At 46.6% G+C, this 24,096-nt stretch overlaps 3 protein-coding genes and 1 long non-coding RNA gene across 7 annotated transcripts in view; 3 read left to right on the forward strand and 1 right to left on the reverse strand.

Moving 5' to 3' along the window:
- Nucleotides 1-4,769, forward strand: part of LOC115529694 (uncharacterized) — a 6,020-nt gene extending 1,251 nt beyond the window's left edge. Inside the window, exon 2 of the long non-coding RNA XR_003973626.1 lies at nt 3,902-4,769. This is a non-coding gene — a long non-coding RNA (uncharacterized LOC115529694). The remainder of the gene's footprint in view (nt 1-3,901) is intronic.
- LOC115529693 (RAS guanyl-releasing protein 2) overlaps nt 1-5,224 on the reverse strand; it is a 46,486-nt gene extending 41,262 nt beyond the window's left edge. Inside the window, exons 1-2 of one of the 3 annotated variants that reach the window (XM_030338645.1) lie at nt 5,110-5,224; nt 4,924-5,005 (exon numbers count right to left, since the gene is read on the reverse strand). The gene's annotated coding sequence lies outside the window, so the exon portion shown is untranslated. Of the gene's footprint in view, nt 1-4,923 lie in introns of all 3 variants that reach the window. The other 2 variants (XM_030338643.1, XM_030338646.1) reach the window with 2 other exon arrangements.
- A 143-nt stretch (nt 5,225-5,367) lies between these two features.
- alpk1 (alpha-kinase 1) lies at nt 5,368-16,436 on the forward strand. 2 transcript variants are annotated; one of them, XM_030338641.1, is made up of 14 exons: nt 5,368-5,537; nt 7,136-7,266; nt 7,540-7,694; nt 8,096-8,294; nt 9,286-9,345; nt 10,115-10,201; nt 10,337-10,413; nt 10,518-10,613; nt 11,109-11,213; nt 11,555-13,196; nt 13,416-13,563; nt 14,171-14,333; nt 14,891-15,077; nt 15,621-16,436. In XM_030338641.1, exons 2-14 carry the CDS (start codon nt 7,149-7,151, stop codon nt 15,821-15,823), a joined length of 3,240 nt encoding a protein of 1,079 aa, XP_030194501.1. In that variant the 5' UTR covers nt 5,368-5,537; nt 7,136-7,148; the 3' UTR covers nt 15,824-16,436. The 2 variants fall into 2 exon arrangements, with proteins under 2 accessions (XP_030194501.1, XP_030194502.1); XM_030338642.1 differs by lacking the exon at nt 5,368-5,537 and adding an exon at nt 5,633-5,741.
- Nucleotides 16,437-17,851: 1,415 nt separating this feature from the next.
- On the forward strand, nt 17,852-21,581 carry epdl1 (ependymin-like 1). The gene is made up of 6 exons (XM_030338647.1): nt 17,852-18,063; nt 18,340-18,374; nt 18,487-18,621; nt 19,638-19,821; nt 20,689-20,776; nt 20,885-21,581. Exons 1-6 carry the CDS (start codon nt 17,997-17,999, stop codon nt 21,003-21,005), a joined length of 630 nt encoding a protein of 209 aa, XP_030194507.1. The 5' UTR covers nt 17,852-17,996; the 3' UTR covers nt 21,006-21,581.
- The last annotated feature ends 2,515 nt before the right edge of the window (nt 21,582-24,096 follow it).

The raw sequence follows: 24,096 nt of genomic DNA on the forward strand, positions 1-24,096 counted from the left end.
CTAACATGTGTATTAGTAATAGCCATGTTATGGTAGGAACTAAAGCAATGACAATGCTAGTTGTACGAGACAGTAAAAACTGCTTCCCAGTGCCATGCCAGCACATTTCACCCGCAAAACTACTAGCTACGTGGACAAGGCCCCGAAGTCATTGAGCAGTTGGCCTCATCAGAGGCCCCTTGAAGGGAATCTTTCCTTAGAGTTTGGGTGTCTTGCTCAAGGATGCCTGCAGGTTAGACTGTGGACAACGGGGATTCAAACCCATTGGGGGCGTAGAGGCGGGATAGTGTCGCGGTTAGGGTGTTCCACTACTAACCAAAAGGATTGGGTTCGAACCCACAATGTCCGCAGCCAAACCTGTAAGATGACCCCTAACCCCTACCTGCTCCTTAATGACCTGTCTCTGTATTCACTGTCTAACCCCTACCTGCTCCTTAAGGACCTGTCTCTGTATTCACTGTCTAACCCCTACCTGCTCCTTAAGGACCTGTCTCTGTATTCAGTGTCTAACCCCCTACATGCTCCTTAATGTCCTGTCTCTGTATCCACTGTCTAACCCCTACCTGCTCCTTAATGACCTGACTCTGTATTCACTGTCTAACCCCTACCGGCTCCTTAATGACCTGTCTCTGTATTCACTGTCTAACCCCTACCTGCTCCTTAATGACCTGTCTCTGTATTCACTGTCTAACCCCTACCTGCTCCTTAATGACCTGTCTCTGTATTCACTGTCTAACCCCTACCTGCTCCTTAATGTCCTGTCTCTGTATTCACTGTCTAACCCCTACCTGCTCCTTAATGACCTGTCTCTGTATTCACTGTCTAACCCCTACCTGCTCCTTAATGACCTGTCTCTGTGTTCACTGTCTAACCCCTACCTGCTCCTTAATGACCTGTCTCTGTATTCACTGTCTAACCCCTACCTGCTCCTTAATGTCCTGTCTCTGTATTCACTGTCTAACCCCTACATGCTCCTTAATGACCTGTCTCTGTATTCACTGTCTAACCCCCTACATGACCTGTATCTGTATTCACAGTGTAACCCCTACATGCATAAGGACCTGTCTCTGGATTGTAAATACTAAAGAGGAACATCAGCGACTGTTGAGTTTTTAATGGGCTGTAGTTCAGCCACTTCCCACCACAGCCCCTGGTATGCAGACACACAATCTGTTGTTCTGCAACCCACCATAATGTATCTCTGCTAGTCGGATGAGTTTTTGTACGAAAAAACAACCACAACTGATTTAAACCTCGCCTATGAGCTTCGACAGCGAGAGCCACCACAGCGGCCACAGCACAGTGGCATGGTTTGCCCATTTCTGATGGCACACGTTCATAGTGTATACTGATGGTGTGCACCAGATACTAGATGGAACAGATAGGACCGCACCAAGGAAGGAAATCTCTCTACCTCTCTCTGTCTCTTACTCACCCCAACCTCTCTCTCTCTCTCTCTCTCTCTCTCTCTCTCTCTCTCTCTCTCTCTCTCTCTCTCTCTCTCTCTCTCTCTCTCTCTCTCTCTCTCTCTCTCTCTCTCTCTCTCTCTCTCTCTCTCTCTCTCTCTCTCTCTCTCTCTGTCTCTCTGTCTCTCTCTCTCTCTCTCTTTGTCCCGTTCTCTGTCTGTCTCTCTCTCTCTCTTTGTCCCGTTCTCTGTCTCTCTCTCTCTCTCTCTCTCTCTCTCTCTCTCTCTCTCTCTCTCTCTCTCTCTCTCTCTCTCTCTCTCTCTCTCTCTCTCTCTCTCTCTATCTCTCTGTCCCTCCCTCTCTCTCTCTCTCTCTCTCTCTCTCTCTCTCTCTCTCTCTCTCTCTCTCTCTCTCTCTCTCTCTCTCTGTCCCTCTCTCTGTCTCTCTCTCTCCCTCTTGCTTTAGCTCTCTCTAAAGGTTATAAGAGCAGTGACAGGATGAGCGTGTCCCTGGCCTTTCAGTCCGTCAACTTGACTTCGTGGGAGTGTGTGTGTGTGCCTGTGTGCGTGCGGAGCCTGCATACTTTTGTGCATACTTGTGTGTGTGAGCATGATGCCTGCACACATGCAAGTATGCGTTTGTGCATAAATGTGTATCGTTGAGTTCTATGTGTGCGTGTCTCTGTGTGCATGTGTGAAGCCAGCAAGCGTGTGTGTGTGTGTGTGTGTTTATGTGTGTATGTGTGTCTTTATGGTGAAGGTTGAGAGCCATTCTGAACAGCAGAGTCAGAGAGAGAAAAGGAGAGACAGAGAGGGAGCGAGTTTGGAGAGACTCTGACAGGAAGAGAAAGGCCCAGGTGACACTTACCAGAGATGGAAGGAGGGCGAGAGACAGGGAGAGAGAGAGAAATCTGAGAGAGAGACAGAGAGACCTAGAGAGACGAAAGTAGAGAGAGAAAGGGAGAGAGAAGCAGAAAAGAACAGACAAAGACAGAAGGAGAGATAGAAAGAAAGGAGCAATCAATTATTTGTGAGAGAGAGAGGTGGAGAAGAAGAAGATAGAGAAGGATAGATAGATAGATAGATAGATAGATAGATAGATAGATAGATAGATAGATAGATAGATAGATAGATAGATAGATAGATAGATAGATAGATAGATAGATAGATAGATAGATACGACTGAGAGAGACAGATGGACCCAGACGGAAAGAAAAACAGACTCTTGGAGAGATTGATAATAAACGGCGAGACACAGAACGAGAGGCAGACCCAAAGACAGCCGGAGGAGAGTAGGGGGAGACAGAAATTGATTAAGCACTAATGAAGTCAAAACCCCCCACCCTTCCAACCCCCCCCCCCCCCCCCCCCCCCCCTCCTCAATACATCACTGGTCCAGACGGAGTCGGAGATGAGGCAAACCGCACACAGAGGAGGTGGGCCACACACACCAGAAGCGGTTTATTTAAAACAGGGACGGGCCCATTTCATTACCGACCGCTCGGACCAGCGGATTGGTCCTCCCTGCATCCAATCGTGAATCTGGCTCAATAATGATGAGCAGCCAGCTAGGGGTTGTTTTTTTGGATGGTTGTTGTAAATCGCTTCAGATCGCAACAACCTCAAAAGATGTCTGCATTGGTATTATTCATTATTGTACCTCCTAACATTTATGTTTCCCATGTATTTCAAGTCTCTTTCAAATGATTGTCTTTTAATGTCTGTCCTTTCTGTCTTTCATTTAAATGCAATCGATGTCCACGTCAAGCACTGTGGATGGTCCTCGTGTGTGAGGGTTGCTGTATAAATAGCCTAGCCTCTGGACATCGGCTTACATCGAGTGCAGAGAAGGGGGAAGCAAAGTAGAGGCACGAATCAGCCAGCGGAGCGATGGTGTTTGTGCGGGGTTGCGAAGGCAGCGAATGCAATACAAATACAGAATGGCTTTATGTGGCTACGGTCCAGAGGGTCCTTTCATTTAAAGGGACTTGACGGTATACATTCAGCTGCATGTCATCATGCCGGAGCAGGTAGCAGATAGGGCGTCTTGCTCATGGATGCCTGCACAGGACAGGCTGTGGATATTGGGGAATCTAACCCAGAACCTCTCGTCAGGGAGTCAAACACTGTCATTAACATCATTTAAGTTGCTGTAAGGCTGTAACTAGTTTTCAGATATTCGGCTGAATAAAAAAGTGACCGCCTACATTGTTGTGGATTCTCATGGCAAACATCGTAGACCGTTACATCATTGATATCACAAATACTAGAGTTATATACTCAGACCCAATATTGAATTACTGTTCTCCCACTCGTTGTTCCCCACTGTGTCTTGGTTGAGTGTATTACAACGGTTCTTGGTCTGCAGAGCTAACAGCATGGTGAAGGTGCCAGGTGGAGGGAGGCTGCGTAGGCAGACAACCACCAAAAGCAGCTCATTAAAGAAGTTAAAAGTCCATGTTAAACTTCAACAGTCTATTTCTGCTTCGTCAACAGGATTTTCCCACGTCGAAGTGGACAGAAAGCTGCAAAGTGACCCGGACGTGGACCGTAACCCCTGACGTTTGAGGGGACAATGGCGTTATGGGATCATAACAAAGTCATTAGCGCCCCAGCACTATTTACTTGGAAAGTATTCGTGGCCGCATTCCGGTTCAGCCTCGGAGATGCGTGCGCACCACGCTGCCAGGTTTTACAAGGCCATCCAAAACAGAGTTGGTCACGGTTGAGTTTTACATTACTCAGTTAGTTTCCAAATATCCTTTCTCAATAAAGGGAGGAAGTAATCCTTTCACTAGGATTACTCCCCGCTGAAAAGATAACTACTGTTTGAGGCGTTGAAAGGCCCCCCATGTCATGCTCTTTCATGATGAGTTGCCGAGGACTAGACGTTGCGCACATGGCCAATGAATACACAATGTTCAGCATCATGCATTCATCTTCTGCAGCCGTGGTAGACCAGACAAAATAAACCATTGTAAGCAAAAAAATGTAGTCTGAATTATGGCAGAATTATCAAATAAGACACCGTGGTCAAGCTGACAGTGGCATAATTCTTTACAGTAGGCTTATAATAAAGTAGCCTGCAGACAATGCGAGTCGTTACGCAAGAAACAGATAATGGCAAGTTTATTCTATAGAAGTGGCATGTATTATAGATATACAGAAAAAAATGTAGCCTAGGCTATGCTTGTTAAAAGCCCGGAGGCAAAAGTGCATATGCATTGCAAATATATGCGCAAATCGAAATGATGTAGAGATCTTACATCTATAACCATGCAAAGTGTGTGTGTGTGTGTGTGTGTGTGTGTGTGTGTGTGTGTGTGTGTGTGTGTGTGTGTGTGTGTGTGTGTGTGTGTGTGTGTGTGTGTGTGTGTGTGTGTGTGTGTGTGGATTGTTAACAGTGTAGAGGACTTAAACACTACACTAGATTAAAGGACAATAAACTCCCTACAAAAACATCTGGTTAAACACGACTACCCACAACAACAATAAAGAAAAACGTCATCATGACCTACCTTCAAAGTTTAAAGACTGTCCGTGCCATTCTCTGCAGCAGTACTTGTATGAGACCTTTGCATCCAAACTCGAAACGCCTTTCTGGTAACAACAAATACAAGAGGCGAGAGAGACACACTGTTACGCGCAGGTAACGCAGTAAAAAAAACCTTCTACCGTTAATTTCGGCCAAAAACAGTGTGTACCCGAGGTATTTCCTCCTCAATTCACTGTTCTATGTTTCGTGTGCAACGCTTCACAGCGTATAACCCCAAGTGAGTGTTGGGTGCGAGTTGGTGTGCTGTTGCCGCCGCAGTCGCCTCGACTGTTGAACTTCATGTTCCAGCTGTTGCTCCTAATACGGTCGAACAACACCCCCTGGTGTTAAAGCGTCGAAGTGGTGCTACAATAGGGTCCAACAGCACTCCACGGTGGTTGAATGGTGGAAGTGGTGCCACAGTAAGGTCCAACAGCACCCCTGGTGGTTGAATTGTGGAAGTGGTGCCACAATAACTAAAATCCACTGGTGGTGGGACTGCTAATGAAAGTGGAGCATCAGTACTGTCAATCCAACAGAACCCTCTGATGGTGGGATGAGGGAAGCATGGTTGGCTTTGTATCTTGCAAATACCAGGTATGTTGGTGCAGTAAAGGAAAATGTATAGGCCTACAGCAGGGATGGAAATTAACACCCGCCACACGCCATTTGCGGGTGGATTTGTATGGTGGCGGGTGAATTTGTATCACTTCACCCGTTGAATTTTTTAACGTTGAATATTTGATTTTGATTTTTTAACGTTGAAAAATAAAGCTGAATAGGAGTTCAATTCAAATCAAGGTAGCTACGTTATTTCAATGCATAAATATTCAGAGCTTAGAGTTCAATGTTTTTTTATTTTCGAAATCCGATGGCAAAGATTTACTTCCATAGAAGTGACTCAAACATTTTGTGGTTGAGAGGGCGAATCGGTTTCCACCATATAGGTTTCTACAGGACAAAATCTGTGTGGGGGTAGGGGAATATGGTGGGGGATATGTTCAACAAAAGAGCAAGGAATTGAAAGCTTAAACTTACAATAGGCCTAGGCTACATTCATTTCCCATGATGGCAGCAATGTTCCAATTTCAGCTGGAATTCACCGGTACATCAGATCCACGGGTCTTCTTTAGATTTCAGTTCCCTTTATTTATTCACACAGTTCAGCAGCGGCATTCATTCATTCAGAACCAGAGCCCACATTAAAGCTGCATTTAGGGCGACTATCACTACCCAGCCGAAAAATAGATGCGCTATAAATGGTTTTGTATATAGCAGTCAGGAACACGGGCATAGTTGTGGAAGTGCTGTCGTTAGAAAAAAAAAGTTGACGGGAATTAAAGTGCGTGTGTATTGTATTGTATTGTATTGTATTGTATTGTATTGTATTGTATTGTATTGTATTGTATTGTATTGTATTGTATTGTATTGTACTAGTACTTAACTGTGTAGCAACTGCAGTAGCTGCTATCATGGCTGTAACACGGGGAATTGTTTAGCCTAGCGACTGTTGTACTTGCACTTGGTTCTATGAACATCCTTTCTGTACCGACAGTGATATATTGATGCACTTATGTACTTATTGTAAGTCGCTTTTGGATAAAAGCGTCTGCTAACTGCCCTACATGTAAATGTAAATGTGAAATGGTAATTGGTGCAAAAAAATAATAATTAACAGTAAATAAACAAATAGAAAAAAACTGCAATTAGCCTATACTGTACAAAAGTAAACAGAATAATTCCCCATAAGAACATAATGAAAGAGCTGTTCAGTGTTTGCAGGTAGGCTATCTGAAAAATATGGACATTGGCATCGTGCGTTAATGTGACGCATTGATAGGTCATAGGTCCGTGATTGAGATTGGTGTGGATTGAGACTGGTGTGGAGACTTGTCCTTAATGTAACTTTGGGAGCGGGTGCAACACTCTGTGACCGTGGGCTGCATCGACAATGTTTCGTGATTAGTTATTAGTTATTGAACATAGCTTGGGCTGCGTTGTTAACGTTAACTGTTGAATATGTATCTTTAATCTTCCTGGTTTTCACTAAAACATTCATCAAGCATTTCCGGATGCTAGACCCGGAAAAACCCATTCATTTCGTTTTCCCCACATTAGGCAATCGTCACTTGTGACCTAAGGCGTTTGGATTTTCGGACTAAACTTTTAGAGGCTCTACTTTTACTCTACTCTAGTTGACCCCCGACCATGGACAGCCAGGAGATAGGAGTCTGGCTGGAGGAGTGCCTTTTAGCGGCCGCGCTGTCAGGAGGACAGCCGTACCATGCCAGCGAGGAGGCGAGGCAGAATCACCGCAGTACCAGAAGTAAGTCAAGAGAGGGCGCTGTTCCCCCCCTGTGATTTCTGTGTACATTGGCAGGGACTTGAACGGGCCACTTTATTTATTGAAGAGAATCATGGGTTTTGTGTGATGTGGACATGTGCACACGCGTACATATTTAAATGTCACGTTTCAATTATTTTATGTATTTTATTTGTACAATACAAAATAACGGGAAAAACATTGTAGTAGTATTTTGAAGGGGGGCTTCTTCTTGTTTCAATGAAGCTGCTTCTTCATCCCATATTTCCCCGGCAGGTGCCCTGTGCGCGGAGCTGTCCCTGCTCGTCCAGGAGGCTGTGGAGATGAAGTGGCCTTTTGTGCCGGAGAAGTGGCAGTACAAGGAGGCCGTGAGCTCCCAGGACAAGACCAACCTCACCGACCTCATCAGCCGAAATCTACCCCAATTAATGGTAACCGTCTGGTGGCTAGGTCCTAGCCCCCTGGAGCCCCTGCCTGCTCATACAGTAGGCCCGTAGCCAGGGCCTACTTCAGAGAAGATATTCAAGATATGTCCCTGGAGGACTTTATCATTATTATTGTGTAGTACACCTGTATAGTAGGTAGTGTTGTGTATACCAGTATTGCTTTAAAAGTTGAGAGTCAGGTTTTTACTATGCAGTACATTGGAGCAAAATGGATGAACGTCTAATCAAAATGCCCTTGCATATTTCAATTAAGCAGTAAAATGTTTATTATTTTAATCATGATATTGTTTCACACAAGTGATGTCACCACCCTGGCATTACACGTTCAAACAGCAGAAATAATATTGTACTAAAATAAAAGTGATCATGTGCCTCCGCCGGGCCAGGCTCTGTTGAAGGCGGCCATCTTGGCCTGGGAGACGTGCGAGGCGCTGGCGGTGGTCTTCCTGGTGGACCGCTTCCTGTACTGGAGCGACGAGTCCCCGCGCCTGCTGAGCCTCACCAAGCGGCTCCACCGCCGGCAGCCCGGGGCGCCCGTGGCACCCCAGCTGGTCCTCAGACAGGCCAGGGTCTACCTCAACTCTGGTGAGGGGGTTGGGGGGGGGGGAGGGGTTGGAGGGTAGTGAGGGGGTTGGTGAGGGGGGGTGGGGAGGGGGGGAGGGTAGTGAGGTGGGGGTGAGGTGGTAGTGAGGGGGTTGTGGTGGGGGGAGAGGGGAGGGGGAGGGCAGTGAGGTGGGGGTGAGGTGGTAGTGAGTGGGGGGAGAGGGGAGGGGGAGGGCAGTGAGGTGGGGGTGAGGTGGTGGTGAGGAGGTTGTGGTGGGGGGAGAGGGGAGGGGGAGGGCAGTGAGGTGGGGGTGAGGTGGTAGTGAGGGGGTTGTGGTGGGGGGAGAGGGGGGGGGGGAGGGCAGTGAGGTGGGGGTGAGGTGGTGGTGAGGAGGTTGTGGTGGGGGGAGAGGGGAGGGGGAGGGCAGTGAGGTGGGGGTGAGGTGGTGGTGAGGAGGTTGTGGTGGGGGGAGAGGGGAGGGGGAGGGCAGTGAGGTGGGGGTGAGGTGGTGGTGAGGAGGTTGTGGTGGGGGGAGAGGGGAGGGGGAGGGCAGTGAGGTGGGGGTGAGGTGGTGGTGAGGGGGTTGTGGTGGGGGGGAGGGTAGTGAGGTGGGGGTGAGGGGGTTGGTTGGGGGGTAGTGAGGTGGGGTGGGGCGGGGGGGGCTGTGAGGTGGTGGTGAGGTGGGCTTAGAGGGGGAGGGCTCTGCGGGCCTTTATCCAAAGTGTTTTGCAGTGCATGCCCTGTTAGCTGCTTGTCCTGGATGAGTTGGGAGGGGTTTGTCTCCAGGTAGACTGGGGCTCAAACACAGAACCTTCTGGCTGGGAGTCAAATCACCCATACCACCTTACTCTCCTATTCCTAACATATTAGTTTAATTGTCATCATGGTTTTCCCCCTATAATCACACCCTTTTTAAAATGATCAAAGCCAATAAAGAACAATGAATACACAAAGACATGGCTGTATTTAAGAACCTATAGGAAACGTATGAACCAATAGAAAATGTGTATCAAGTCATTCCTCCCCTCACAGGTAAACTCCACAAGGCAGAGTTCATCTTGAGCATGCTGATCATTAACAATGGTGCAACAGGTAGGGCCCAATATACCTGGCTGTTAAACATTATTATACCACGGTCTGGGGGAATACTTGATTCTGATTGGCTGAAGGGTGTGCATTAACTCCTGATATACAGACACCTGTAAGTAGTAGTTAGTCAAATTGTCTGTTCAGTCTTCAATACGAGAGCTGGTTAATTGTGAAAAATGCATTAAACTGTAATCAGAAAACGCGGTTATATGCTATAGACCCTATAGTATCTGTGGTATAAAGGCTGGGATGAATTTCAAATTATAAATATGTACAATGCATAACGTTAGCTCTCTAACGCATAGCTGAGCGGACTAGAATACCTCCCGTTGCCAAGTCGTAGCTAAGATCCATCCTAATTACTGGAGTAGTGAACAACGATCCGTTGCATAAGAACCTTACGGGAGGGTAATGGTTGCTCCAGGAATTAGTCAAACCCTCAGGCGTTACCAGGGAAACAAAGTTATGGCTTGTGAAAAACTTTATATTTGGATTGTAAAACGCATGAAAATATAAATGGATGGTCTTAATTTATTTTATTTGGTAAGTGACCATGGTATAAGCGGGAGGCGTGGAGGCGTCCATTAAGTCTTGATAATGGACACCTCGTCGGGCCTTACTTAATTCCAAATAAAATAACCTACAAACCAGTGGAAGAATATGCAAATTGTGTATACCTTTTTTCGCACTATTTGCATAATTCTACTCACCCACATTTGTCGGTCAACAATGACCCACCAATTACCCACTAATCCCTCCTCTTGAAATGCAGGGAATTGGACGTACCAGTCGGAGAGCGACAAGCTCCTCGTGCAGGCGGTCAGCGTGCAAGTACGAGGCCTGGTCCTGCAGAAGCTAGGTGGGCACGCTGTCGAGACGGTCCCTAACACTGGGGCAGGGGAGTTTAGTTTAGGTGGATGGTCAGTGTGTGTGTGTGTGTGTGTGTGCTTTTAACGTGTTCATTCCCTGCGGGGGATTTTCCTCCTCGTCGCAGGCCTATGGCTGGAAGCCGCCGAGCTCATCTGGGCCTCTCTGATCGGCTACTTCGCTCTTCCTCAACCTGATAAAAAGGTCCTCTCTCTCCCCCCCGGCCCTTTTAGTGTGGCTGGCTGCCGTTGCTCTATTGCCTGTGGCTGTGTGTTAACTCTGCTGTGTGTTGTTGTGGCGCGGAACAGGGCATCGGCACGTCTCTGGGACTGTTGGCCAACATACTGGTGTCCATGAACGACGAGGACTTTGAGGCCCTCAAGAACAACCCGGACGTCGACCTGGTGAGTGGACAGCGGGCCTGAACTATCGGTCGGGGACCTCGGTGTCGATATACGCCTGTGAACAGTGACGACCCCCTGCACTATGACCCCCTTGTGGGTCGTAGCTGCCACTACAAGGGTAGGGCTCGCCTCAGAGTCATAATCACCAAATTGACCAAACCTGAGGGTGTGAGTACAGAGGCTGGGGTTATGTGATGATTAGGTCCTCATTCTCTTTCAGTGGGGCAGCCTTCCGGTTGATGCAGGCACTCTCCTGCCTTATTCTTTCACATGGGTACTTTGCTATTATCTAAATCTTTCCCCACATTTAAACTAATTATCCCTAGACATTTGTTTCGCCTTGTTTTATACCATTTCAAATAACTTACCTTTCTGGTTAAAAATGTATTTCTGTTTGACTCCCTTTATTGCGTGACGATGGTGTACGAGTCCACCGTTGCAGTACGTTCATCAGTGCCACATTGTGATTCGTTGTGTCCTCCTGCTCTCCAACAGTCCCTGCTTGGAGCCGGCGTCCACCGGCTCCTGGCGGCGGCCGAGGCGGCCCGTCTGGCCGTGGTGTACAGCCAGTACGCCTCCCTCTACGTGCTGACCAACGTGGTGGGTAACCATTTGAACCACTGCTAAAGGGCGCCTCTGTGTGAGCCGGATTGCCATAGGGCGGGAGGGGCGTGTATTGATGTCGGGTTAGGGGCGTGAGGCGGGGAACGTTTATTTGTTTCACACTGAGACCTTGGTGAGTCGTTGCAAGATCAGTGGTTGTATATATAGTTGACTCTGCCATTCCATCCCCAAAATCATTCTCAACACCGTTTCCCCCTTGCGGTTGACCTCTGAACACGTTGTTTCTTGGCTTTAATAGGTTGCCGGAATTGGGACGGTAAATGTGAGAGAAGCAAATTCATTGTTTATGAACCACATTGAACACGCACGTTTCGCAGGTGGCTCAGGGGCTGTGCCTGCAGTCCTACAGCTTCTCCCTGGCCTGCCCCGCCGCGGGCCGACGCCACTACCTCCTGCAGGCCAAGCAGGCCTTTGAGATCGGCCTGCTCACCAAGACGGAGCTGCAGCCCGTGTCAAGCCAGCAGGAGCTGCACACCTTCATCAAGGCGGCCTACTCCCTGGCCGTGGTCCACCGGTGGCTGCGGTTGGCCTCGGAGACGGAGCTAGGCCGGGCGACCCGGGACTGTCAGGAAGCCCTGGCCCTCTTCTACGACTACTGCCGTCCCGGCGACAAGGAGGTAGACGGGCTCGCCGCCCAGGAGAGAGACGGGCTCGCCGCCCAGGAGAGAGACGGTCTCGCCGCCGAGGTCATGCGGCGCGTCGGTCAGGTCAAGCGCACGCTACGCGTGGAGCCGTGGCCGAACTCGGACCCGGGCTCCTTCATCCCCGATTTCTACCGGAAGGGCGCGGAGGAGAGGCCGGTGAGGTTCACGCCGGCGGGGTTCTTCCGCCTGATGGAGCGCTTCCAGGGGTACCACAAGGCCATCTGTGAGTCCCCGGGTACCCGCGGTGTGGAGGGTACCCCCGGCGGCGGAGGTGGAGCCGGGCTGTCCGTCACCGCCATGGGGACCACGGTGGAGTCCGGAGAGCGTGAGGAAGCGGGAGCGGACACGCCGGGGGGACGCCCGGAGGCGCCGGGCAGACGCCCGGAGCCACCGAGGAACGGGGCCCTAGCTCCCACCGAAGGTAATGAAGGTTTGACGGAAAGCGAGTCGGATGGCGAGGATGGCCTGGGCTCTTCATGGCAGAACGTGAGCAGCGTCGGGTCTCGTCCCGGGAGCGGCGGCCGCGGCGGCTCCGCAGGAAGCGGTGCCGGGGACCACGAGTGGGTGGAGGCGGCCATAGATACGGAGATGAGCGAGGACGAGGGTCCGGTCGGACCTCTGGCCCCCGGAGGCGACGATCAAGTCAAAGCCAACGTGGGTGGTTGTAGGCCTGGTCCTGGTTTACCCAGGATGCACCACACCTCCTCCTCCTCCGTCTCTGGCGGCGAGGCGTTCGAGTTGTTGGAGGCGGCCATAGATACGGAGACGGGCGAGGACGAGGGTCCGGTCGGACCCCTGGCCATCGGAGGGGCGACGCGACCCATGTCGCGGCTCAGTCTGGGCTCGCCCCTCGGCTCTCTGGGTCGGAGCTACGGTTCCCAGTCGTCGTGGGAGAGGATCTCCCCGGTCCCGCCCCCGTCCGGGAGCGGATCGCGGGGCCCGTCCTGCGGCCCTCCGGTCCAACCGGGCGCCAAGCGGCCGTCGGCGGAGCAGCTGACTCCGACCGAGGAACCGCCGCCGAACGAGGGCACGCCCGCCTCCAGCTCCTCCTTCGAGGAGCTGGAGGCGGGGGAGCCGGAGAGTCCCGCCGACGTCCCCGGCCCGGAGGCGACGAGGCGCGCGTCCGAGAGGAACGCCGCTTGCTGGAGCTGCCGGGAGCCCGGTGCTCTGGCCACCCCCCAGCCTGGGAAACAGTACGTGCTCACGGAGCAGGACTACCGCGCCCTGCTGGCCGGGGTCTGTCATGACTGTCTGCTGCGGAGGCTGCAGAGCGAGGGGACCAAGTTCAAACTGAAGGACCACTTCAAGGCTTACAGTAAGTCCTGCTTCACGATCGGCGGCTCGATACCAGGACCGCGTGGTTGGCACTGCACACATTGCTGTCTAATTGTAAACATTCGCAATCAAATACGGAAGTTTGAGTTGTATAGAACCGTTTAGTACATATGAATAGATAGATTCAAAAAAAAGAAAAAAAGTGATGATGGAGTTAAAGAAAGTGGGGCTGACCGTCGCATTCCTCCGTCCCCACCAGGCGGCCTCCAGCTGAAGTTCTCCAGGGCGACAGGCCTGTGGACGTCCAGGGAGACGTGTGTGTACATCGGGAAGCCGAGCGGGAAGGAGGGCGAGCAGAGAGCCGCCCTGTGGGTTCAGTTCCTCCACCAGGAAGAACGCCTCAGCAGGTAGCATAGCATTGCTATGTTGAATGGATGACTTAGGCAGATAGTGAATATGGAATGTAAAGAGCACTCTGATTGGCTCAGGATATAGCCAATAAGGCACAGCGAACCAGCAGCGTTCTTTAAAGCACCATGTGGATTGATCTGGAAGTGCCTTGTGCTGATCGTTGTGCTCTCGTTGGTACCGACGTGAAACAAATATCCCATCGATGGGGGGGGGGGTGACGGCTGAAAAAGAAAGCTGTTCTTTTTGTGTGTTACGTGGCTGAGGCTACGTCTTATGGTTGCATATTGTTAGTAAAACGGCTGACTAGTGATTACGGAATTTAAAAAGCACTCTGATTGGCTTATGATAGAGCCAATGAGGTACGGTGAATCAGCCGGGTTAGGAGAGTAGAGTTAGGTTAGATATCACAATTTAGCCAAAATATGAGTCAATAATGTTATGAGGCTACCAATATATGTATCCCTCGGTCATAGCTTACACCGTCTACTCTACGCTTATTGTTTAAATACACGTCAGCCATGTCTGTTACCTGTAAGTCTGGGCAATACAGTATTTTTTAATGTTGGGTCACTAATCCTCCTATTGTGTCGTGGTTCCCACCAGCTACATGGGGAAGGACTACCGGGTGCCCAAGGAGATGCAGTTCCACCTGAAGGACGTGGAGAGACAGATGACGTCGCAGTACTACATCACCCAGTTCAACAAGAAACTCTACGAGCAGAAGATCACAGCGCAGATCTTCTTCTTGCCCTCCGACGCTCTTCTGGTGAGGATGTGAACGCCCGCCAAACCACACGGAGATGTTCTTTGTTCCTCCATTAGGAGGTCCCTTTTGAAAACCATAGTTTTGGTTCCAGCTCTAGCAGGTTGTGGTAGAGCTCGATACTGTACCGTTAGTTATATCACATGTTGAGTGTTTTAACTTTAGCATTTTGTTGTTTTTTAGTACTTTTGCTCTTGTCTATCCCAATTAGTATTTGCACTGCTGAGGTTAGGTCAAATCCCGACCATACTAAGAGACTCTATCCACTCAAAATAATGATAATGACAATATGAGATGCTTAATATAATAGTCCACCAGATGGCCTAGCCTACAGGCATATCGTACAGTATTTCGAAGCAAACATGATCTTCATAATGCTCCAATCATAGCTTTTTTACCCCTACAGTTCTTGAGCTTTCATTGACATTGAATCATTTGGTGGCAAGCTTTGATCCAAATAGAACTGAGAACAATCACAGATATATGTTGTGTGTGGTCATGACCTCGACATGACACCCGGGTTGCTCCATTCGTTTTTGGGTACTTGTGCAATCCGTCAGATCCTGGAGGAGGGGGAAATCATCGGTTGCTTGACGGTAGAGCCCTACATGCTGGGGGAGTTTGTGAAGCTCACCAACAACACGTGGAAGAAGGACAGCCGCTACAAGGCTACGGAGTACGGCATCGCTTTCGGACACTTCACCTACCTGTTCTCCGAGCGGCAAGAGGTGGTGGTCGACCTCCAAGGTTTGTGTGTGTGTGTGTGTGTGTGTGTGTGTGTGTGTGTGTGTGTGTGTGTGTGTGTGTGTGTGTGTGTGTGTGTGTGTGTGTGTGTGTGTGTGTGTGTGTGTGTGTGTGTGTGTGTGTGCACCATTCCCAGAGACGTTCACCATGGCCACATCACTCAGGTTTTCCAAGAAAGAGTTGCTGTTGGTTGAGTTTGTGTTTGCATTTCACGACACCTGTATGAGGCTGTGCTATCTCTTTAATATTAGAAATGACTATATGCTACACGTGAACCTCCTAAGGTGGCGCCATTTGATTGGTTCGTTACCTCGGGACATTGGGCAATATCCCATGATTGAGATCTCAAACTCGGGATATGTTGTCATCGCAAAATGTCCCGCTTTGTTTGCTAATAAAAAACAATCAATCCCGGCAAAAAGTGTTATCTTGTTCATGTTTGGAGTGTTCCCGTGTATTATATACTCAAACAATGACTAGACTAGCCGCGGTGCTTCCCCCGTTCAACGTTCACTGCGTCCCCCTCTCCCCATCTCCCCTCCTCAGGGATGGTGTCGGCCAACGGCAAGGGGCTGACCTACCTGACGGACCCCCAGATCCACTCCACCAGAAGCCCCAGGGGCCCCTCCAACTTCGGGGAACGGGGCCTCCGCCACTTCCTGGACGACCAACACGGACCGGAGTGCAACAGCGTGTGCAGGGACCTCCAGCTCCCCCCCATGGGGGGACCTCCGCCTGCATGGTTCTGATCGGTGGATCCTTCGTCCTGATGGGAGTGGTGCTCCCGTGTGTTCATATGATTTGATTGACGTGTCAAGACAGCATGTTTTGTGATCAAATCTAATGGTTGATACATTTCGGGAATTTCCCCAGCCCTCAGAGGCATTTGGAGTTTCCCTGCGTAGACGTGGAAGTAGAACACTGTTGTTTGACCCAAATCTTACCATCCATTGTGTTTCCATTGTGTTGTATCCCCCGCAAAGACAATGTTGTCAAATAAGTCACAGCTCATCCTGTAGTAGACTGATATAACTTGATTAAATCTCTTAAATCATTAGACCACACAATATTAAAGCTAACATCAATACTTCATTGGAACTGACACAGTATTAGAGCTAACACAGTACTTACTGTTTTTTGCTCACACATTGAGTTGCCAAAACAACACCCTATAAGGTTGAACTCAGCTCTACTGTTAAACGGCCTCCTTTAAGTGTCTGAGATCAACCAGACCCTGTAGGCGTACAGACTTCTTTATCATCAATATACTACTGTAGATGTTCCTTTGACCAGATGCTTCATGAACCACCTCCAGGTCTGTTTACCTAGTATCTGAATAAAAAGATTTTTGTTGAAGCTTTACCACTCGTCGAGTTATACCTGGCCCCGAAACCACGATGACAGAGGCAAGCATCACTGCTACAACATTTAAAGTACTTTATAACGATGGCCTCATGATTTTCTAGTTGTACACATGCAAAAAGTGAAACCCTGTAAGTGAGCCACATAACAGGTTGACTTATGTCTGCCGTCAAACAAGTTTGCGCACATACCTACCGGTATCAACCAGACCTGTCACTCTCACCAGTCTCCCGGTCTTGTGACAATGAAGATATGATGAAATGGATACAGTCACGAGTGGTGTTTATGTGCGGCCAAAGGTCCACAACACTCCAAATCAGGGAAAGAATATTTCATAACCTTAACCCTTTTAAAACGCGACATAGGCTATTGTGTGGTTTTCTGTTCCTCTAAATTGCAAAACTATAATCCCCAGGTCCCCAACAGGTCTGCTAATGACCCTGTGGTACATGTTGGCCCTATGTATGTAGGTAATCTCACATTTAACAATTATTGAACTTTATATTGTATTTATTTATATATATATACACCACACACACACACACACACACACACACACACACACACACACACACACACACACACACACACACACACACACACACACACACACAGACACAGACACTTGTGTATTGTTTTTCGTATTCTGGATCATGTTTTGAAGGGGAGAGTCTCTGTAGAGGGGAGCTAGTCGCCTACTTGGGTTTTCTGACCCTCCTGCACTTGCACTTGTATTTGCATGTTATTTTAAAATGTGTATTTTATTGCACGAAAGATAAAAAAATAAGACCTAAATAAAAAATAAACGTAACTGATCCTTTGACATTTTACGTTGGCCTGACAATGCAAGCTTTACAAGCAAACGATGTCCAAGTCAAGGGTCAATAACCAATAGCGTCCGGAAGCTTTAGCCTCAGTCCCGCCTCCATCGCTGGGATCACGTGTGTTATCACGCGCGTTAAAGTGGAAATCACCTGTCTTTATCGCGCTTCCTTATTAATAAATAACTTTTCACGACCCTGTACTATATTGCCAATTCATTCATCGCGCTAATTGATAATACATGTACCAAATAATACAAAATAAAAATCCCCATGTAGCAATTCCATACTAGGTGGTTTTCTGTGTGCAACATACATGCTAAAACAAAAAGATAGAAGACATATATGGGAATAGGTTTGCTGAATTATAATTTATGTATATTGTGTTATGTAGATTATACCAACATCAATATCAATGTTAAGATACTAATATAATTTCATCAAGACTCCTTACAATGAATACACCAAATAATAAATCAAAGTCTCTTCTTGCGTATACAAGTCTCTCATCCCATAGTCCTTCTGGTGTCCACAATCTCCTACGTCACTTTGTTATCCAAGATGACGTCTAGCAAAGTTACGGGTTAAGGAGGCGGGACCGAGCCGGTGTTCTGCAGCAAGAACCTCCTCCAATAATCCCGGATGTGTGTTTCGAAACCTGGGTTACCTCCAGGAGAGGATAAAAGCTTTCCATATCAACGCACTTGGTTTGTTGTTGAAAGTCGAAGGACCAGTAAGGATGCAAGCTCTGCTACTAACATGCCTGTTGGCAGTGAGTTGCCTGGCTCACACACCTTACCGATGCAGTAAGTAGGCCTCCTGTAAATTAGATAGCGTTGTCAAATTAAATTGCCTGCGTCAACTGCTTTAAATGGCCATTACGATGCGTTAAACATGAGTTGTTGTTTTTGTAGTAGTAAACTGTGTAGCCTATTATGTCCACTAGAGGATGCTGTAGGCTCTGCTATATCGTAACCTTAATTATGTAAAAATGTTTTAATGTTACTGCTTTGGTTGAACAAGCTGCAATGTCTGCAATAGCTGCAAAATCTATTCAAATTGTATTTTTTTTTACAAAACAGAGAGTCCTCCCCTTCTAAGTGGAAGTGTGATGGTGGTAAGTCATCCTCCTTTTTTCTTCTTATTTTTATTATGTCTTGCTTGGCCTTTATAAAAATCCCCCAGACGACTGAGTCCTGAGATAAAATACCCTCCTCTTCTCCTCCTAGTCCTCTCAGAATGAAGCCCTTTGGGAGTCTGCCAACTTCATTTACGATGCAATCGGCCAGCGGATCAGACTCCAGGAGTTTGGAGTCTTGAACAACAAGAGCTTCAACTTGGACGCCCTGTTGTTATACAGGGAGGTAAGTAAACGGCAAAAACAGGACAGTAAACAGACTGCTACACTGGGGCCGGTGAAATAGTTGACCTCTGCCAAATGCAACCGAGATGGAATGACAGGGCACAGGTTGTTGATGTGTAAACCGGTTGAATGCAGAGTTTACATTTGTGTTGCCCAACCCCAGAGTCTAATCAGTTGGACTCTAACACCCTCCACACTATTGTGGTTGACTACTCCTACTCCCATTTGGGACTGTGAGAAATAATCTAAATTGTTTATACGGAACTGAAGATAGATGGCGCTATTGAAGTGGTCCATATTATAAGTTGATACCCAAAATCCAACCAGTTCTAGCTCTTGAATATAAATGTTACGAATAGGAATCCCCAGAGAGACGGTCTATAACGTTTCTCTTCCAGCCCTTCACAATAGACACATTACTGTAGTAGTTCCGCTCATCTCAGATACACAGTCACTTCCCTTCGCTTGGGAGTAAAAGGGGAACAAAGATGTCTGGAAACCATTCAGTAGTGTCCTGACTCCCACCTTAAGGGAAAACATTGGTTTCATTTCCAATGTTGCATTATTGGCCTTTTTTTAAAACAAGTGACCTAGAAATTACATGAAATATATTTGACATCTACAGCATCATTGTTTTGGGTTGTATCATGCATCTCAGTGCCATGTGTTAAAAACATATTTTTTAATGTCAGTTTTAATAATTCTTTTCAAATGTCATTTAGTACCTAAGTTCTGTACTTTTCCTACTTGAACCTACATGGTCAACCAGCTTCGATAAAGGCCAAATCAGTCATGTCACTGACGGAGCCACTTTAGTCTTTACAGATAGACTCTATAGTAATGTATATGCCTTCTTTATGTAAATATGTGTCTTTATCGTTACATAATTACCATGCCTTATACTTTTATGTTTCTTAACAAAAAACCTTTCGTCCATGTATTATATTTCTTATCATTTAAACCGAGCCGTCGTGTAACAGATGAACAAGCGGCCCGTGTGTGTCCTCTGTCCTGCAGGGAGCCATGTTCTTCATAGACAAGAAGAACCGCAACTGCACCAAGAGAGCCCTGAAGGGAGACTTCCAGCCCATGCAGGTCCCTCAGGACGCCCAGCTCCTGGGCCAGGCGGTGCTGGGTAGCTCCTCGGGGCCTGGGGAGGGACTCCTGGTCAACACCTGGGTCGGGAACAGCCCTGAAACAGGTCGGAGGCGGAGGGCCACTTCGAGATCCTTTGTTTGTTATTTTTCCTATTCTTTAATGTTGCAACTTTGATCTGTGACTCCCACGTGTAAAGTGCCTTGAGTCCTGAATGAAAGGCACTGCAAAACTTGACTTTATAATATTAGGCTCTTCTATAACTGTATTATTACTATTGCTGCTACTCTCCGACTACTTCTTTCTGTCATACCCACCTTTGCATGTGGTATTATTGATCTAGCCTTGTCTGGCCATGTTTCTATTCACCTGTTGGTGGCTGGAACAGGCTATCCTAATGTATTCCATCTAAAACTGTTTATGCTAATGGGTTTAATCTGAAACAGTTTTACCTAATGGATTTAATTTAAAACAGTTTAACCTGATGCATTGAATCAAAAACTGTTTCACCTGATATCTAAAACATTTTATCCTAATGTATTTCATCTAAAACGGTTTCACCTAATGTATTCAATCTAAAACAGTTTAACCGTATGTATTTAATCTAAAACAGTTTAACCGTATGTATTTAATCTAAAACAGTTTAACCGTATGTATTTAATCTAAAACAGTTTCACCTAATGTATTCAATCTAAAACAGTTTAACCGTATGTATTTAATCTAAAACAGTTTAACCGTATGTATTTAATCTAAAACAGTTTAACCTAATGTATTTAATCTAAAGATGTTAATGCTGATGTAGTTAATCTAGAACTGTTGATCCTCATTTATTTATTTATTCTAAAACAGTTTATCCTGATTTAATCTCAACCAATGCTAATCTGCTCGCAATAGTCGCCGAACCGTCCAGATGTCGCCCTGCGCTTTCAACCTTTTCCGCCTGGAGCTTAAACGGTTTCTGTTCCCCACGCAGGCAAGTACATGAGCACCGTCACGGAGTTCGGCTGCATTCCCATCGGCACCGCGTACCACACCGACCAATACGGATGGCTCCAGGTCAGGTGGGTGTAGCGTACGTACGGATGCCACCTTCAACCACCGCCCTCATGTGGACATGAACGCAGTTACGAGGAGACCTCGATGTGCCTTTTTTCTTTCTCTCCGTGTAGCTACTACAACAACATCAAGGGAGTAGCCGACCCATCGATGCTCAATCCGCCCGAATTCTGCAAGGGAGCCGAACTCGAGAGGGGCCAGACGCCGGTGAACTTCCTCAATCTGTTCTTCTAGGTGGCAGCGAGGGGCGCTAAGGACACGCCCCTCACCCACACAGAACGGGGCCGAAGAGACAATACAGCCTATGTGTGTTGACTCAGCAGGGATATTAGAGGGGATCTACCTAAGAATAAATATTAGAACTCAATAGGCCTTCAGTATGCCTGGGAGCCCTTGTTGTAAGTTGCCTTGGATAAAAGAGTCTGCTAAAATGCCTTTTATATTGAATATACTGCATCATATTTGAATTGTAATCTGGTGCATTAATTTTGCTTTCCTTTACATAAATGAAGACATCTCCAGTCTCCACCATAAATTGATGAGGGAAAGGCACACATTTGTGCAAAAAGGTTCACCAGAATGCAGGAAATGAATGGTTAGATGCTCAACATTTCCTCAAGTGGCAAGTGCTAACCAATAGTCTAACCCTTTTCTATATCTGATCTATGTGCATAGATCAGAGGCATTAATAAATTGACTACCCTGTTTGAGTGAAAATGTCCAAGACAGATATACGGAAGTATAATGCATTGCTTAAGAAAATAAATTCTGCTCCTGTATTTCTGAATTAAAGACCTTATTATCTCAGAATTTCGAGAGAAGTTTTGTATGCTTTGGTTTTTCGGAAATAATGAAATACCTCAAAATGTAGCAGCTGTCATTCACTCGAGAGCTCGATTTTATAGAATTAAACGGGCACCACCTGCAGAGTATAGACTTTGGGAGGTACTCCATCAGTGATATTGGTGATGGTATTAGTTTGTCCACTTCAGAAATGTGGGGTTGTTCAGACGGAAAGCCCCTCAAGACCTGATGGACATTGGCGTTTCTCCAGGATCAGTTGAACCAATAGGGCTTGTTTCACGGATATAGGATTATGCATCTGAAATCCATTCTCTTCAGCTGCATGTGGTTCAGCAAACAGTTTGACATCATCATTTGACAAGTTAACTACTACCACTGCTTATATCGACCCCGTACTTGAAATCACCTTTGGAGTGTGAATCGCTGCATCCATAAATGCATGTGAGTTTCTCGAACGATTCAGAAAGACTGCCAGAGTTTCCACTGTTACGTATTTTAAGCACATAAGCTGCCCCCACATAGCCATTAGGAAGCAGGATCGAACACATAAACTGCAATAACTACTCCAGCCACAGATGTCAGCACCTTTAGACAGGTGAGGATGGCGGAGCCATTACGTCACACCGGCCACGCCCACTTCATATAGGCCACGCCCACTTGAGGATCACAGCTCGGAATTCTGATTGAGAGGCCAGAATCAATAGGTAGCCCGGCCGAGAGTGGTACACGATAATATTTTCAATACGCGTTAGATACAATTCCCTCCCTTATCCTTCATAGTTACCATACCGAAATATGCCTACTTTCACAAATAAAATGAGTTAAAAGCGACCAAGGATTGGACTCCTTTCTTCAGAAAAAACGCAACACCACAAATGTATGTACACATGTGGAAAGTCTGTTTAACCTGTAGGCCCTAATAGTCTATGTGCGTTACACCCATACGGACAGCAGATGGCGATGAAGGACGTTCTGATTGATGGCTAGATTTGTAAACACCGTGTTGGTGCAAAATGGTGCCAATACTCTATGACCTGTGTGGATGGTGGTTTTATGCGATCAAACAACACAACTCCGAAGACAGACACAACAAAGGTGACACATAATCTGTGGATGTAACCAGAAAAGTTAAGTTTGTTCTTTATTGTTATGAATTGTAGTCACATAGTGTAGTTATATGGTTTGGACGCATGTCACATGACTGCTTTGTCAAGTGTTGCTTCTCAAAATCTACATTAATCAAATATTTTTGCTTGATTTTTAAATCAAGCTGCTGCAGTCAAAGATTTAGCATATAGTTAGCGTATAGTGAGATATGTATGAAACAATTGTGTATTGATGGAAATCCTGTTTCTGAAGTTCAATTGTGTTCTTATTGTTTGACATTTTTCATGTGAATAATGTTGAAGTAACGTTTACGTGATTTAATGTCATATAGTTCAAGTGAGTTGTGATGTAGGTAATGTATCTATGTCCAAGCTTCTAGTCCTGCTCATGACCTGTTTTCAACCACGTAAGTCGTTGTTTGAATATAATGTCCAATAGCCTCCTGGGAATCTCCAGCTCTGGGGCCCAGTGGAGATCCGCCTGAGGTCCTGGGTTCGAGTCACTTAACAATGTACCAATTTAGCCTCAATGCGAGGAAGGCCGAGCTCTCTTGAGTGGCCAACGACGTGCGTCGCGACGTAGGTCGCATTGGTCGCGTCGTAGGTCGCATTGGTCGCGACGCAGGTCGCTCGTGTGGCTGCTTTCAGTCGCTGTGGTCGCTGGCTGGCTTGGTCGCTCAAAATCTATGGGCGGTCGTTTATCAGTTAATTTGCATGTTAAGGTAACTTAACGGTTTTTTTGCGACAGTTGAAGTACTAGAAAGCCGTGCTCTCTGGCAAAAGCTTCCTACAGCTCTTTATTGCAAATATTATTTTTATATTTTTATATTGAAGTAGGCCTACAGTTTAAAATGATGAAATAGTTGGTCTATCAGTGTCAATAAAATATATTAGTTGTAATTTGGGGCGGATTCAAATAATATATTTTAGATATTATATAGCCTATTTGTTTTGTTAAATGACAGTAGGCCTAAGCCTAATAAGGTATATTATACACAAAGTTCTTCGTTATAGAGTGATATATTAGTTGTAATTTGGGGCGTATTCAAATAATGTATTTTATATATTATATATAGCCTTTTTGTTTTGTTAAATGTCATTAAGCCTAATAAGGTATGTTATGCACAAAGTTCTTCGTTATAGAGTGATAAAGGTTAATATGAGTGCAAAATGTAGAAGTAATTGTCACAGTGGTACAAGCAGTAGTGGCGCCTGGTAAGTAATCAAGAAGGCGGTTGTTTGATTGTTTTTTTATTGGTCGTCATGAATAAAAACATAAGGGGTAATACTGTTGTTTTTTATTGGTCGTAATGAAAAAATAAATATAAATACATATATTCTTTCTCAAATAAAATATAAGGGTTATAAATATAAATACACTGTTGTTTTTCATCAGTCATCATGGGAAAAAAACA

This window comes from Gadus morhua, chromosome 17 (assembly GCF_902167405.1).
Source record: "Gadus morhua chromosome 17, gadMor3.0, whole genome shotgun sequence".
In the NCBI taxonomy this organism is placed as follows: Eukaryota; Metazoa; Chordata; class Actinopteri; order Gadiformes; family Gadidae; genus Gadus; species Gadus morhua.